This window comes from Oncorhynchus clarkii, chromosome 1 (assembly GCF_045791955.1).
Source record: "Oncorhynchus clarkii lewisi isolate Uvic-CL-2024 chromosome 1, UVic_Ocla_1.0, whole genome shotgun sequence".
NCBI lineage: Eukaryota > Metazoa > Chordata > Actinopteri > Salmoniformes > Salmonidae > Oncorhynchus > Oncorhynchus clarkii.
In genome coordinates this window covers 30,277,645-30,294,503 of record NC_092147.1, presented here as the reverse complement: position 1 = coordinate 30,294,503, position 16,859 = coordinate 30,277,645, and the positions used below count along the sequence as shown (strand labels likewise).

The window sequence follows — 16,859 nt, the reverse complement described above, 5'->3', positions numbered from 1 at the left end:
TAGAGAACAAACGTTATTATATTTTGGGATTGTTATCAGTCTGTAATCTTTCATCTTCATGTGTACAGTGTTCCTAGTGCTACAGGACTTGAATGTCACAAAGCATTCAGCTCCATTTGAAAAATAGTCCCGTGAACAGTTGCTTAGATGGTGTGTAACTGGATTCAGTATGCCATCACATTGTACCCAACATGACATACAGCTAGCTGTCTGTTTCACACCAAGTGGGAAAGCCAACTTTGTCTTGGACAAAAGAGGTGGTGGGGGAACATATCACTTAGATTGTGCCTGTCTCTAAAGAGGCCTGTTTTCTGGGCACTGTGGGTGTGTAATGTTTAGACAGCTCTCTGGTTACTCCCTCCAGAATGGAACACAAGAGAAGCCGTGTGTGGTAGGTATTGTGAAGGAGCTCTGCCCTCAGGCCTGGCTCTGTGGCCCATTGTCCTCCTGCTTCAGCCAGACACCTGTCTGTCACACTGCCTCATCAGATCACCTGACAAGATACAGAAAATCACTAATAGTTTTAAGTTCACGAAGAAGTATTAGGCTATAACATGATAATCTTGATATCAATTAATTATGTACATTAATTTATGTTTAAGCTCCCTTTCAAACGGTCTTTGATGTGATTTTGAGATTAGTAATGTCTTTGAGGTGTTGCTGAAACAATTCTGTTAAGTAAATGGCAGTAGCACAGGAGTGGATAGGCTCTCAGGGAGAATACTGAACAGCTGCCTCTCAAGCAAGGCAGAGCCACGGTCATGACTGAAAGGCTCAGCTGAACAATATTGCACTACACATGTCAGCACACAAGTGCTTATTTTGTATCTAACTCATTCATTAAAGACAGGTGACATTTATTCGCGATGTGTTCAACTTCCAGTGAAAAATAGTTTAGATTTTCATGTGATGTTTCCCATCAGTAAATACACTAGATGTTTATTTTTCCCTTCAATCCCTTTAAAATCATGCTACCATTGATTCACCTGCCACGTCACATTGTATTCCTGTTAGGCCTGTATCTCTACTTATCTTAGAGGAGCAACTTTCTAATCACCCTGAACCTCCCTCTGATTGATCAGGTTGGTCACAAATCAATAAGTCAAACAAATAAAGGAATAAGAATTGATTCTCGGTCCTGTTTATGATTGCTATTATGACTCCTGGATTGCGAAGCGCTTTAGCACTTGGTTAACTGTAGGTCTTCTCTAGTTGTGCTTATGATGACAACACCTCATCTGAAACCCCTATTCAAGCAGCAGGTGCACTGCCAAAACTTGACAAAAAGGAATGGCATGCCACACGCTGGCTGCTGAATGGAAACGGTTATCTTGCGGGACCATCCCATCCTCTAGAGTTTTGGATGACAACATAATTGGGTAATTGGTTTCTTGCACATACATCATGTTCTTTTAAATTGGATTACCTCTCTCTGTCTCCTGGTGGAGATATCAGCTTGATCTGATCTGACAGGCCTGGTGTGGTGCACACTAGACTGGAAGCGACACCTCTTTCCCCTTCAGCAATACCATGGGTATGTGGCTTCAAACGAACAGCAATTGTTGCAGATGCCCTGATAATGACAGGATACAATTGCTCTGCCCAGAGGTGTAAATGCCACACAATGGACACACATCTGCCATTTCAATGGATAAGCTTCTACTTATAGCAGATTGCCTGGGCTTAGATTCAACTGCTTATTTTTTATTGTGATATGGACATAATTAGCTACATGTGTATTATGGTAGAACAGGTTTTGTGTTCTCAGTTTAACTGCCTACAGCTTTGAAGATCCTTGCTTTAGTTTGATAGACTATCCAGCCAGTCTATGATATCCTTGTGGTGATATGGGTGACCTCACAAAGGGGACTGCAGGCTATATTGAAAATATTTGTGGGTGCTGGCAGCAGGTGACTCTCAGTAGCTGGATGTTATGTCTACGGAAGGGAATATGGGACCCTGCATAATTACTCCCATAAGGCCCAATTCATTGTCACACTTTTGCACTTTTCTGTTGAACTTTTTTTCTTCCTCTCACTCCTTGTGTGTTCATCTCGATTTCAGAATGAGCTAATGAGATTGTAATTAAATGTTTTCATGCATTTCAGGAGCATCTTTCCTTAAAGAAGTACATAGTGGACATTGTGACGGACAACACTGTCTCCTCTGAGAGTGTGAAGGATGGAGAGGAGAGGCAGAAGGCACGCAAGAAGGCAAAGAAGCTCCGCACACGCATGAACTCCAGGTGATGCATCCATCTGTCCCCTCTCTCTTTCCCCTCTCTCGTTTCCAGCGAGAAGGCGCTTTATGAGTGACAAGGAGATGGAGAGCAGACGTTATGTGCATCACAGCTGTCCAAAGAATAATACTGATGAGTTAAATTTATGGCCACTTTCTGTGATTGAGGAGAAAAACTGGGAATCGATCTGAGGGCCCAGACTTTCACCTGTTAAGAGCTTTCCCCCTAATTGCTGCCACGGTGCTGCCAAAACTGAAGCCTCCTTCGGTGTACAATAGTATGTTAAAGTATGTGTAAACCATGCCTATTTTTCTTTCTCTGTGCTATTGATTTTTAAATGAAGTATCAAAGAAAATCAATAGTAATCAACAAATAGGAGGCAACGTGCCACCGTGTCAGATCCCAGGCATGGGCTCAATCAGTTTAGTAGCCGGTCACAACAAGGATAGGGAGGATGGGGTTTGGGGGCAGGAGAGGGATACGACAGAGTAGAGAAAAAGTTGTGGGATGAGCAATTTGTCACGGGGCAGGTTGGAGCGTGGGGGCCTGGGGGGGGGGGTTGCAGCACCAGAGATGACATGCGTCTCTGAGCTGCATCCTTAACGCTTACTCACACACAGTCCTGTATTGTAGTCACTTTTATTACCAGGACACATTGTGATGGATCCATGTTTGCTATGAAGTCTATTTTTAGCAGTGCTCGCTAACATTTTAACTGAACACAGTTCTCCCTTAACATTACTACTGTCACATTTATTTGTATTTTTTTATCCACCATTTTTAAATAATAGTACTTTGCTTTCAGTGAAATGTATCATTTAGTATTGCTGCTGTTACTTATCTTATGGAAGGGCTTGGGGCTGAGAAAACACCAACATAATCTGCCTGTTCACTGTCACTCCCAGGCACAGCCCTCTCTCCAGCCTCAGCCCCAACCCGAGCCCTGCTGAGACTAGCACTCAATGGCACAAGGCTTTCAGAGGTAGTAAATAACACAAAGCCCCTGCTAGCATAAAGGTGAGCAGCTCCACCGCTGGGTGGAAATGAGCCGTTTTATTGAAGCGTGGCAGGGTGTCTGTAAAATGCAAGAAGTTTTCATTGGACTCTGGGGCGGGCTTGTACTCCCCATCATAAACTACTGAACATAGTTTAACCCAAATGTTTGTGGTTTGGCTGTCTTTCCTTCAGTCATATAGGGCTGCTTTTCTTTTAAGAAAATATGCTGTTGAAAAGGCATGTAAGTAGCATGTCATTTTGTCAGGATGCGTTCTGGACTTTAAAACAAGGATTTGGAAGTGTGTACCTGCTCCTGTAGGGCAAGCTGTTTGGCTGTAGCCCACTGTGTGTGTTTCCTTTGGCTGGGAACAGAGTCCGTAGTGTGTGAGTGGAGCTCAGAAAGAGGTGGGTACACAAAGACACCCCTGTGTGCAACCTGGAGAGGTGATCATAGCCTTACTCATTTCACCCAGTGGAGGAGCTGGAGGGGTCCATATACACATGCACACCATGTTCCTGTGAGATGAGGCCCAAGGTAAGCCACTAGAGATTTCATGCTCATCTAGCCAACTTACTCCTAGTTTAAACAACCTGTCCCATTTGGGTGCACAGTGTAGAAGTCCACTCCGACGATTTAGCCGACGGTTTAGCTTCTATCCGTAATGCGCAGTATATACAGGAACACAGCATCAAACAGTATATATACACTTAACAGTTTAAAACTGAATTGCTTATAGGTAGATATTTTTACAGCATTGGCTCTCTGCCAGTTCAGATGAATAAAGAAGCTTGATTAATTGATTATTAGTTCTGCATTGTAGATTTGTGCTTTTTCCTTATTGCAGTTTACTAATATTTATAGCCGCAGCCCATTTAGCCGCGCCTGCTGCGGATCATGATGAATGGCTCAGCAATTGCTCCCCGTTTAACATGGGTGGGTGTAAACCTGTCAGAGATGAATATTGTAACATCAGAATGACAAACAGGCCAGGTATAGTTCAATTTCTGGTGGAAGCGAGGCAGCAAAAACATTTTTATTCAGTTGTCTTTGAGGACATGGTAAATAATGTGATAGAATGATGGACCTCAGTCACCCAACTAGCCGTTTTGCTGGTTGGTTTACTCAGAGTACATACAGCGTTTAAGCACCCTGACCTTGGCTTTGAATATCTCAGGGTAATGCCTCTCAGGTAATGCAGTTTATGGTGTTTTCTCTCTGTAAACAAGATTTGTTTTTCATACTTTCGGAAACGACAGTACTAATAGTATTTCATATTAAGTTTGTGAAAGCATTGTGAAAATGCATACATCCTCGGTTAATCCTGTAATCTTTGTGTGGGTATGTACGTACCCATTCACCTACAGTGACGGTCTACTCTAGAGCCCAGTGTGTGTGATCGAATTACCTTCCATTAAGCCCTCAAAATGTATCCCTCTACAATCCTGTATACCAGGCTTCAAAATTGAGACCAAAATACTGCCGTTTTTTTTTTACCCTTTGACTTGGAAGTGCGATACCACATTTTTGTTTTATTGGTCGCTAGGGTGCCAGTACATGTTTTTGGTTGAACATTTCTTAACCTTCCCGATTTAAATGTTGACTGCAAAATAGGCCTACCTGGCAGAATGATATCATGATGGTTTGTATCAATCACGGGACATTTGATAGTGTGTGTGTGTGTGTGTGTGTGTGTGTGTGTGTGTGTGTGTGTGTGTGTGTGTGTGTGTGTGTGTGTGTGTGTGTGTGTGTGTGTGTGTGTGTGTGTGTGTGTGTGTGTGTGTGTGTGTGTGTGTGTGTGTGTGTGTGTGTGTGTGTGTGTGTGTGTGTGTGTGTGTGTGTGATTTTTGACAGTGGAAACCTGAAAACACTAGAAACTATAACAACTGAATTTACCAAAAGATAAAAAGACACCCTTTTTGAGATTGCGCAGAGGTTTTTATTTTTCCCTCCAAACAATCAATCTAAATATGATATTGCCAAGTTAAAATGTGATTGTGAATTGAGGGTAGGTCATTATGGGCTACTTGCTCAGCCCACAAATTAAAAATAACATTTAAATGATGTGCGCATCATACTCTTTCCCGGGCTAGTATTCTTTTCACTCGGATCTTTGGCTTTCAGTTGGTACTGGCCCGGTGTGCTACTGGCAAATTTACATGACTGTCAAGCCTTGCAAGGGCATACTAATTTTAAAGATGGCTAGTCATTATTAGGCTGGTTTTGTATGGAATGCAGGTACATTATGGGATACAGGTCAGGTCATTTTTTTTGGTTGTCATTATCCATAAACTGAAGAAGTTAGTGAAAAACAGGTGGACCGCTGTCCTGATCCGGACCCAGAATGGTGTCAATGCGGACGATGTGTTCCAAAATGTAATGCTATTGAATTGTGATAGTAGGATGCACAAGGTGCTCTTTCAAAATGTGTTAGTGCATGGGCAGTTTTCCTCTTGTCATTTACTGACAGACCTTATGGTAGAGTGGCCAGATGGAAGCCATTCCTCAATAAAAAGTGCATGGCAGCCTGCTTGGAGCTTGCCAAAAGGCACCTAAAGGACTCTGACCATGAGAAACAAGATTCTCTGGTCTGATGAAACCAACTCTTTAGCCTGAATGTCAAGCACCACGTCTGGAGGAAACCTGACACCATCCCTACTGTGAAGCATGGTGGTGGAAGCATCATGCTGTGGGGATGTATTTCAGTGGCAGGGACTGGGAGACTAGTCAGGATCAAGGGAAAGATGAACGGAGCAAAGTACAGAGAGATCCTTGATGAAAATATCCTCCAGAGCGCTCAGAACCTGAGACTGGGTTGAAGTTTGCCCTTCTAAAAGGACAACGACCTGAAGCACACAGCCAAATCAACGCAGGAGTGGCTTTGCGACAAGTCTCTGAATGTCCTTGAGTGGCCCAGCCACAGCCCGGCTTGAACCCAATTGAGCATCTCTGAAAATAGCTGTGTAGCGATGCTCCCCATCCAACCAGAAAGATCTTGAGGTTCTGCAGAAAATAATGGGAGAAACTCACCAAATACAGGTGCCAAGCTTGTAGCTTGTAGGTGCCAAGAAGACTCGAGGCTGTAATCGCTGACAAAGGTGTTTCTACAAGGTGTTGAGTAAAGGGTCTGAATACTTATGTAAATAGGGTATTTCAGTTTTTAGGTTTTTATGTTTTAACACATTTACAGACATTTCTAAAAAAAAACGTATTTGTCTTTGTTATTATTTGGGTATTTGATGGATTTTAATAGAATTGTTTCCAATTTTATAATAAGGCTGTAACATAACAAAAATTGGAAAAGTCAAGGGGTCTGAATACTTTCCGAATGCGCTGTATATAATATATTTATATTTTAAAAAGGAAGATAGTTTGCTGACGCTAGTCGGCTGTACCTGCACCAAAACTCTGGGAATTTTCAACATATAGCTTGTTCTCCATCTTCTTTTTAAATGGTGAGCCAACATTTTTTCCTCACTTATTTCCCTGACTGATCGAAACTCATTTTCCCATGCTCTCTCTTTTCTCTGCAGCAGACGTACAGCACCTTCAGAACATATTCACACCCCTTTTACTTTTTCCACATTTTGTTGTTACAACCTGAATAAAACATTTATTACATTGACATTTTGTGCCACTGATACACAATACCCCATTATGGAATTATGTTTTTCAATTTTTTACCAATAAATTGAAAGTGAAAAGCTGAAATGTAAAGTCAATAACTATTCAACCACTTTGTTATGGCTAGCCTAAATAAGTTCAGAAGTAAAAATGTGCTTAGCAAAGTCACAAAAGTTGCATGGATTCATTCTGTGTTAAAAAATATCGGTTTAAAAAAAAACATGATTTTTGAATAACTACCCAACGCATACAATTATCTTTAAGGTCCCTCAATTGAGTAGTGAATTTCAAGCACAGATTCAACCACAAAGACCAGGGAAGTTTTTCAATGCCTTTGCATAAAAGGGCACCGATTTTGGTTTAAAAATAAATAAAGAAAATAAAAAACTCCCTTTGAGCATGGTGAAGTTATTAATTGGGCTTTGAATGGTGTGTAAATACTCCCAGTCACTACAAAGATAGTTGTCCTTCCTAACACAGTTGCCGGAGAGGAGCGAAACTGCTCGGGTATTAAACCATGATGGGGATTTTAAAACAGTTTAATGGTTGATATGAGAGTACTGAGGATGGATCAACAACATTGTTGTTACTCAACAATATTAACCTAAATGACACAGTGAAAAGAAGGAAGCCTGTACACAATAGAAATGTTCCAAAACACCCTGTTTTCAAAAAGGCATTTATTAATACTGCGAATATTATTATTATTATTATTCTTTTTTTTTAAAGCTAACTTTGAATACAAAGTGTTATGTTTGGGAAGAATCCAACACAACACGTCACAGAGTACCACTCTTCATATTTCCAAGCATAGTGGTGGCTGCATCATGTTATAGGTATGCTTGTCATTGCAAGGACTTGCAAGTTTGTTTTTTTAGGATAAAAAGAATACAGCTAAGCACAGGCAAAATCTTTCAGAAAACCTGGTTGACACTGGGAGACAAAGTCCCCTTTCAGCAGGACAATTACCTAAACCACAAGGCCAAATCTACACTGAAGCTGCTTACCAAGATGATGGGAGCAAACATTTCTGACTGTTGGTCATTTGAGATATTTCTCTGAGGGATAAATGTTTGCTAATTAACCTTAGAAATAGTAAACATTGGTTACTCCCTAGTCAGTTTACCTAAAGCTTTTGACTTCGCTGGGACTACACAACCTTTTATTTCTGGGTTTAATTCTGAGCTGGATTGACATTGACAGTGTTTATGATCTCCTCTATCTAGCTGATGCTAATGACTTTAGCCTTGTTCTGTCAGAATACATCTGGTCCTCTGGGGAAGCTCCACCTGTCCTCTTCTGGGATCTGTTAGTTTATCAGCTGCTTCCTGACCGTAAGACCTTATGTATGTTACTGGGATCAATAATAGCTCTTATCTGCTCTGGGATGCTAACTGACTGACTGATGGACCGAGATGTTCTGTGTGCTACTAGTAGAGCCTGTCTTTGCCATTTCTGCTGGTCTAATGCCACAGAGAACAGTCCTGATGACCTCCATAATCTGTGAATGTCCAGGATTCAAAACACTGATGTATTTGCTACCCAAGTTAAAGCATACCATTCATATTTATTTAACAATACAGTTGAACAGAGAATGTGATATGCCATTGTAAAGTGATGAGGGTGGAATGTCATGAATGAAAATAGCAGGTTGCAACGAGGCACTATGCCCCTGTAGAATTAATGCAACATTATTTTGAGCCAAGTTACTGGGGGGAAGGTTGACAGGCAAAATAAACACTCAGTCTTAACCTGACCTTTTTCTGTTCCTTCAGACTTTTCATCCTCCCCTGCATTTTTAATGAAAGCTGGGGCGCTCTTTTCCTCTTATTCAAAGAGTTCTTCTGTTCCTCTGTAGGGCAAAGGAGTATGAGACGTCAATGGAGGCAAAGACAGTCCCCGACTCCCCATACAAGGCCAAGTAAGTTCCAACTACACGTTTATGCATTCTATCTCTTCTATTTAACTGTAGTGATACAATGATAATTATGCGTGGATGAATAGATGGATGAATGACAGGACTGAACCTCTCCCCCTCTCTTCCTCCCCAGGCTCCAGCGTCTGGTGAAGGACTTGGTCAAGCAGCTCCAGGGCCAAGACAGTGGTCAGTGGGCCAACACCAGGGTGTCAGGCCTGGACAGAACCCTGGGAGAGATCTCCCGCATCCTGGAGAAACGGGTACATCACTAACACCTAGCTGTAACACACTACTGAGACTTGCTCCTTGTCTGCTTGTCTGCCATTCTGTCAGAGCTTAGAGTGTGGAGCGGTGTTAGGGAGGGAGGGGGGCAGTTCTCTCAACTGCGTTCTGTTTGGCTGCAGCTCTATCTGTGTGTCTCTCAGTCCTAGTGTAGAGTATCAGTTACTCCCCAACTCCTTGCCCGGGGTTATTTGTAATGCAGGCCAGATTAGCTATGTGTTTTCATTGGCCACATGTTACTAATAGAGGAGCTACCCATCACTGGACAGGCAAACATTTGTATGCTTCAGAAGTATTTGTGGGTTTATACAATTACATAAGGTTTTCCTAGAAGATGTAATCCAAAGGATCTCAAGTTACAATGGAATATAGGCAGGAGTCTTCAGCTTTTTCTCGCCCAGGGACCCGCTCCCAGGCAAACCATCGACCCAGGGACCCTCATCATACGTTAGCAAAAAAATCTACAAAATCATCAGTCGAATGATAATGGCAAGGAGGAGTAATTAACCTTTTTAAATTAATAGATTTGGTAGATGGTTCTTTATTATTTTGACCTTCCCACATCACAATTGGAAGAGGAAGTGTAAATTCTAACATAGTCTATAAGCTCGAAAGGTAACTCTAACACATTTTCGCTAAGAGCAGCTGTGTAGCTGGTTAAACAAAGGTTAGCCATGTATGTCCAAGTCAAGAAAGCTTACCAGCATCCAGCTGCAGTTATCACACTGGTAGCCTATTTATTCATGGATGCTTCTAAATGTGTTTATTATGTTGGTAGAAATATTCAGAAAAACATTAAATAAATCAAATAAAACATTTGCGCCCCCCCCCCCGCGCATTGCCTCGGGTCGCGGATCCCTGGTTGAAAACCCATACTATAAGGTAGTCCATTGACTGTCAATGCTTATTGAGAAAGCTATGAATGACAGACATTGATGACAACAGTTGACTTAAATCGATGTTAGGAATATAAGAGAGACCCACTGTAGAAGATAGGCTTTGTTGGATGGCATTTTAAGGAGTTGAACTGAGTTCTATTGACAGTGAGGAGGATAAGGAGGATGAATGGAGCACCTGTCACTGTGTTTGTGAAGGGCTGAACATCCAGTGAGTGACAAGCCATCATTCTCCTGCCAAGATGCGGTTCAAGGTATCATAAAGCACACTGTGCATTTTGGTGGGCGGGAGGATAGAGAGATGATAGTGTCTGGTCCTTGACAGGGGGAGGGGTGGAGAGGCTATTACTGAATTTCCCCAGAGGGAGAGAGAGGTGGCAAGGGTGGGTGGCACAGCACAGCAGCACAGTGTAATTGGAGAGGAGGAGTCCAGTGTGATTGTGTTCAAGCTGTCGCTAACAGGCGGGGCTCCTCCCCTCAGCTCCATACTCTCCCTATGGGAGGTCAGGGGTCACTGGGCCAGGAGCCCTCCTCCATTCAACACTAGGATTGGTAGGTCAGCCAACTCTGTTTGGGCTTTACCGTGTGGTTAAAGCTCTTCACGTATTTATAGAGCATTAAAACAATTGAGGAAAGCCCTACTCTGCATTAGTTTTGGTTGTGTAGAGGGGTGGAAGAGCTTAATCTAGACTTCATTCAGTATGGCTGTTAAACTCCCCCGTTAGCCCAGCCCAGAGCAGAGTGAGGCCTGGACTGAGGGGGGTGGGGTGGGACATGGGGGCCAGCCTGTGAACCAGCCTGGGAGGCACTTCCTCCTCTAATCCCTGGACAAAGTCAAATAAATATAGTCTCCGTCAGCATGGGTGTCTGCCCCCTGAGTCGGGACCGTTTAGATTATTTGACCTAACAAGCATCTCTCATGTGTAATTGACTCACCTAGAGATTTGTTTTTCTCTACGATATCTGATTCAGTCTCCACTTTCTCTGCTAATTCCTTAGACAACACCCAACACTCCCCCCTCCAAAGCAGCCTTAGTCAGGCTAACCACCCCCCTCGCTGCTGCTCTCTGGGCTGGGCCTAGTCTCCGACCCCAGCACGCCTCTCCCTCTGTGACCACTAATGGTTTATTTTGTGTCAAACTAGATATTTTTGTTGGGGAGTGGAGAGCTTTTCCTCTCTATCATTTTTCTCCAGTATAATTTCTTAACTTTCTCCTCTCTTACCTTGGTAATGAGCTCACATATTTACACACTGGCCCAAATGTTTCTCACTGCTTTCAAATAAAGGCTGGCCTGAGATGGACAGCGTTTATGACACTTGAGGGACTGTCAGAAACACTGCGCTCTGAGAATGGAGACTGTATTTACATTTTCATTTGCCAGCTGTCATGGGCTGGTTGGGCTCCCCTTCGTAGCCAACCAGTGACTGGTTCTACCTGGGATGTGGAGGTGGGGGAATGGAGTAGCAGAGTAACAACAATATGGGGCCTGAAGGAGCCTGCCTAAAGTTGACAGATGCAGCCAAGATCAGCTGTGTCCAGATTTTGTGAAAGGCCCAGGTTCCTGAGTGGTACAGCGGTCTAAGGCACAGCATCTCAGTGCAAGAGGCATCATTTCAGTCCCTGGTTCGAATCCAGGCTGTATCACATCCGGCCGTGATTTGGAGTCCCATAGGGTGGCACACAATTGGCCCAGCGTCGTCCGGGTTTGGCCGGGGTAGGCCATCATTGTTAATAAGATTTTGATTTTAACTGACTTGTCTAGTTAAATAAAGATAAAATAAAATATACACTACCGTTCAAAAGTTTAGGGTCACTTAGAAATGTCCTTGTTTTTGAAAGAAAAACAAATTTTTTTGTCCATTTAAAATAACATCAAATTGATCTGAAATACAGTGTAGACATTGTTAATGTTGTAAACTACTATTGTAGCTGGAAACGGCAGATTTTTTTTTAATGGAACATCTACATAGGTGTACAGAGGCCCATTATCAGCAACCATCACTCCTGTGTTAAAGCCAGTTTGAGCTGTTCTGTGAAGGGAGAAGTACACAGTGTTTTACGAGATCTTCAGTTTTTGGCAATTAAAAACAAGGACATTTCTAAGTGACTCCAAACTTTTGAACGGTAGTATATACAGTTGAAGTTGGAAGTTTACATACATACACTTAGGTTGGAGTCATTAAAACTCATTTTTCATCCACTCCACAAATTTCTTGTTAACAAACTATAGTTATGGCAAGTCGGTTAGGACATCTACTTTGTGCAAGACAAGTAATTTTTCCAACAATTGTTTACAGACAGATTATTTCACATATAATTCACTGTATCACAATTCCAGTGGATCAGAAGTTTACATACACTATGATGACTTAAAACAGCATTGAAAATTCCAGAAAAGGATATCATGGCTTTAGAAACTTCTGATCGGCTAATTGACATCATTTGAGTCAATTGGAGGTGTACCTGTGGATGTATTTCAAGGCCTACCTTCAAACTCAGTGCCTCTTTGTTGACATCTTGGGAAAATCAAAATAAATCAGCCAAGACCTCAGAAGAAAAAGTATAGACCTCCACAAGTCTGGTTCATCCTTGGGAGCATTTTCCAAACGCCTGGAGGTAGCACGTTCATCTGTACAAACAATAGTATGCAAGTATAAACACCATGGGACCACGCAGCCATCATACCTCTCAGGAAGGAGACGCATTCTGTCCTAGAGATGAACGTACTTCGGTGCGATAAGTGTAAATCAATCCCAGAACAACAGCAAAGGACTATGTGAAGATGCTGGAGGAAACCGGTACAAAAGTATCTATATCCACTGTAAAACGAGTCCTATATCGACATAACCTGAAAGGCCGCTCAGCAAGGAAGAAGCCACTGCTCCAAAACCGCAATGAAAAAGCCAGACCACAGTTTGCAACTGCACATGGGGACAAAGATCATACTTTTTGGAGAAATGTCCTCTGGTCTGATGAAACAAAAAATAGAACTGTTTGGCCATAATGACCATTGTTATGTTTGGACGATAAAGGGGGAGGCTTGCAACCCGAAGTACACCATCCCAACCGTGAAGCACAGGGGTGGCAGCATCATGTTGTGGGGGTGCTTTGCTGCCGGAGGGACTTGTGCACTTCAAAAAATAATGGCTTCATGAGGCAGGAAAATTATGTGGATATATTGAAGCAACATCTCAAGACATCAGTTAATAAACCTTGGTTGCAAATGGGTCTCCCAAATGGACAATGACCCCAAGCATACTTCCAGTTGTGGCAAAATGGCTTAAGGACAACGAAGTCAAGGTATTGGAGTAGCCATCACAAAGCCCTGACCTCAGTCCTATGGAAAATGTTTGGGCAGAATTGAAAAGATGTGTGCGAGCAAGGAGGCCTACAAACCTGACTCAGTTGCACCAGCTCTGTCAGGAGGAATGGGCCAAAATTCACCCAACTTATTGTGGGAAGCTTGTGGAAGGATCCCCAAAACGTTTGACCCGAGTTAAACAATTTTAAGGCAATGCTACCAAATACTAATTGAGTGTATGTAAACTTCTGACCCACTGGGAATGTGATGAAGGAAATAAAAGCTGAAATAAATCATTCTCTCTACTATTATTCTGACATTTCACATTCAAAATAAAATGTTGATCCCAACTGACCTAAGACAGTGATTTTTTTACTAGGATTAAAAGTCAGGAATTGTGAAAAACTGAGTTTACATACACCTTAGCCAAATACATTTAAACTTCTGACTTCAACTGTATATATTTGATTCCTGCACACTGAATGCAATTCTCATCTTAGACTAGTATAGTGGTCCTGTAGATGAAAATCACAATTTTCTCAATTCCTCACCCCCTTGGGGAGGGTTTTCTTTGTTCCCCTTGGCTTAGATTGGGAGTGTTACGTGTGTCCATAAACAAACATCTAAGAAAGTAGATCTAAGGAACTTGTCAGAGACTAGGAGAACTAAACTGACATGATGGACAAGTGTGTCAGGAAACATATTATTATTCCACGATAGTCTGGTCCGGGGCTCACATTAAGCATTCAAATTGATTCATTAATAGTTTTTCATGTGCTGGGGGTGGAAAAAAATGCAATACAATTACATATCGGGATATTATTTTTGATTGTATATCATATCAAATAGTTTTGACAATATCACAATAGTATTTTTTGCGCTAGTTTGCTGTACCTGCACAAGAATTCCAGTATTTTTCCTTCATAGCTTGTTTTCTTCATAGCTTGTTTTCTATCTACTTTTTAAATAGGGAGCAAAATAGTTTTCAGCAATATATTTGGAACATCGAATCGTAATAATCACAGTATCGAATCGCAATACATACAGTATCGAATCGCAATACATACAGTATCGAATCACAATACATACAGTATCGAATCACAATACATACAGTATCGAATCACAATACATACAGTATCGAATCACAATACATACAGTATCGAATCACAATACATACAGTATCGAATCACAATACATACAGTATCGAATCACAATACATACAGTATCGAATCACAATACATACAGTATCGAATCACAATACATGCAGTATCGAATCACAATACATACAGTATCGCCACCTAAATATTGTGATAATATTGTATCGTGAGTCCCTGGCAATTCCCAGCCTTAGTTTTTTCACAACCAGGTTAATTACAAATATTTTTTTAAGAAATTGCATATTTTGTGATGATTAGTATAATTCTTGTATTTTTTGGGGGGGCTAGGGATAAGGATTATCATACTCCAATGACTTTCAAAACTCATGTTGTCTATACAATAAGTGTCAAGATTTGAATTATAAGTTTATGTTTATTTAAGCTAGTCTTGAAAGCTATTGGACTACCCCAGAAACATGTATTTAAATACATGGTTCTGGATTAGCCTACTGTAGTTGATTTGGAATGTCGCCATACCTTTTACCATAACAATATAATACCAGGTAACTACAATTATTTGCTTCCATCCTTGAAGGATTTTACTACAATAAATGAATAGGCAGACTTACGTTGGCCAGAATATTACCCATTCATATTACCTGCTCTTGAATAGGCTCTATTGAATACCAGCCTTATTGTGAGTTCAGAAGGAGTAATATATTATTTATCAGATGGACTAAAGCCTTTGTTGTTGCTGCCAAAGTGAGTAAAAAAAGTCAGGGAAATCATTTCATTTGACAATATGTTTCTGACCTAACCAGGACAGATTTGCTTGAAGTCTATGAATATGCCCTTTTAGTATTTCAGTTCATATGTTCCAAGGATGGCTTACTCTTTGTAACTTTAATCGGGGTCATACATTGAAATCCCTCTGTGTTGTAGTTCCTCCATAGGCTGTGGTTTCTGTGGTGCGTCTGATTTTGCGCCTCACTAGTCCCTAATGAATGTCAGTCCAATTTCTAGAATAAATTCCACCAGACTTGTTTCCCATTTACAGTCTCTCAACCAATCATCCCTCTTTATTGTACCAAACAGCATTCCATTACACCCGATAAACATACAAACTCTTACTCTCTCTAAATGTTTACCCCAGCAGTCTTGTTGTGGTTTCTCACTCCTCTCGTACATGCTGATGCTGGTTTAGATTACTCAACTTTGTTTACTCCTCACAGTTTTTTTTTGCAAGTTTATGTCTTAGTCATGGTCCAAGATGAAATGCATGTACGGAAGTGTATGTCTGCCCCGCTCACTCCATCTGTTATTTTGCGTGATGGGCAAACCAGTTTGAGGCTGTCCTGTGTCACACCCATAATGAACTCCCAAGTCAGTTGTTCCCCAGCGTCTGTTGGTGGGGCCAGAGGATCGGGGCTTTCCCCTCCTGTGTATCCCCTCCTCCCTGTCTTTGTGTCTAATTAGAGTGGCTGGTGGGAGGTAACTACAAAGAGATGTCCTGCTGGCCCTCCCTCTCTCTCCCTCTCATCCCAAAAGCACCTCTGTCACAGACACAGGAATTAGCAGCTGACTGGCCTTCTGATTAGCTGGGGTAATAATGGTCACCAGGGGTAATAATTGTTTAAGATTCCTCCAGCTGTATAATTCAGTTTGGACTCGGCTGTCTGTCCTTGCCCCCTCACCTTTCCTCAAGTCTTCAGTCATGTTGGGGGTTTCTCTCTAGAATAAATGAGCCCCTCATCATATTACACTGACATCAGAGTGTCTGCTCCTGAGTGGGGCAGTAGTCTAAGGCACTGCATCTCAGTGCTAGAGGGTTCACTACAGACCCTGGTGCGATTCCAGGCTGTATCACAACCGGCCATGATTGGGAGGGTCATAGGGCGGCGCACATTTGGCCCAGCATCGTCCGGGTTAGGGTTTGGCCGGGGTAGGCCATCATTGTAAATAAGAATTTATTCTGAACTGACATGCCTAGTTAAATAAAGGTTAAATAAGTAAAAGTCTGGCAAGCAGGGAGTGACAGGATGCAGACAGATCTCACACTGCTTCATAGGAACATGGAATGGGAGATTAAGTGAGATGTATCTTTATCTGTCAGTGCAGGATAGTGCTGTGTTACAACATTTTGGTTTTCATTCAGGAGCGAGTGTTGAGCCTCTATCAACAGGCAGTCACTGTCACCTTGTTTCAGTGTGTACAGCCAATGTCACCTTGTTTCAGTGTGTACAGTGACTGTCACTAATCATATACAAACAGACTTTCTGTTGCCTCTCTCTGATGTAGCTTGTTGAAAAGATCTATCAAATGCAGATGTTGTGACCATGACTTTGGAACCAGAAGCCTGTTGGCTATATGAAATAATCATTTGGCAACAATAGATAAAACAGTTACTACATCTCACATCCTATGGAGATCTCACCTTAACGTTGTTATACAGTTCCCAGCGTGGTTCAAGGGGTTATTTAATGAACAACAGCTTTATTGTTTCCCT

The 16,859-nt window shown here is 41.9% G+C and overlaps 1 protein-coding gene across 5 annotated transcripts in view; it reads left to right on the top strand.

Annotated features, from left to right (window-relative positions):
• Window positions 1-16,859, top strand: part of LOC139404678 (S phase cyclin A-associated protein in the endoplasmic reticulum-like) — a 94,467-nt gene that overhangs the window by 32,797 nt on the left and 44,811 nt on the right. For all 5 annotated transcript variants that reach the window (XM_071147465.1, XM_071147396.1, XM_071147359.1 and 2 more), the window contains 3 exons: window positions 2,109-2,245; window positions 8,716-8,778; window positions 8,909-9,035. In XM_071147465.1, coding sequence (XP_071003566.1) covers window positions 2,109-2,245; window positions 8,716-8,778; window positions 8,909-9,035 — 327 coding nt within the window. The remainder of the gene's footprint in view (window positions 1-2,108; window positions 2,246-8,715; window positions 8,779-8,908; window positions 9,036-16,859) is intronic.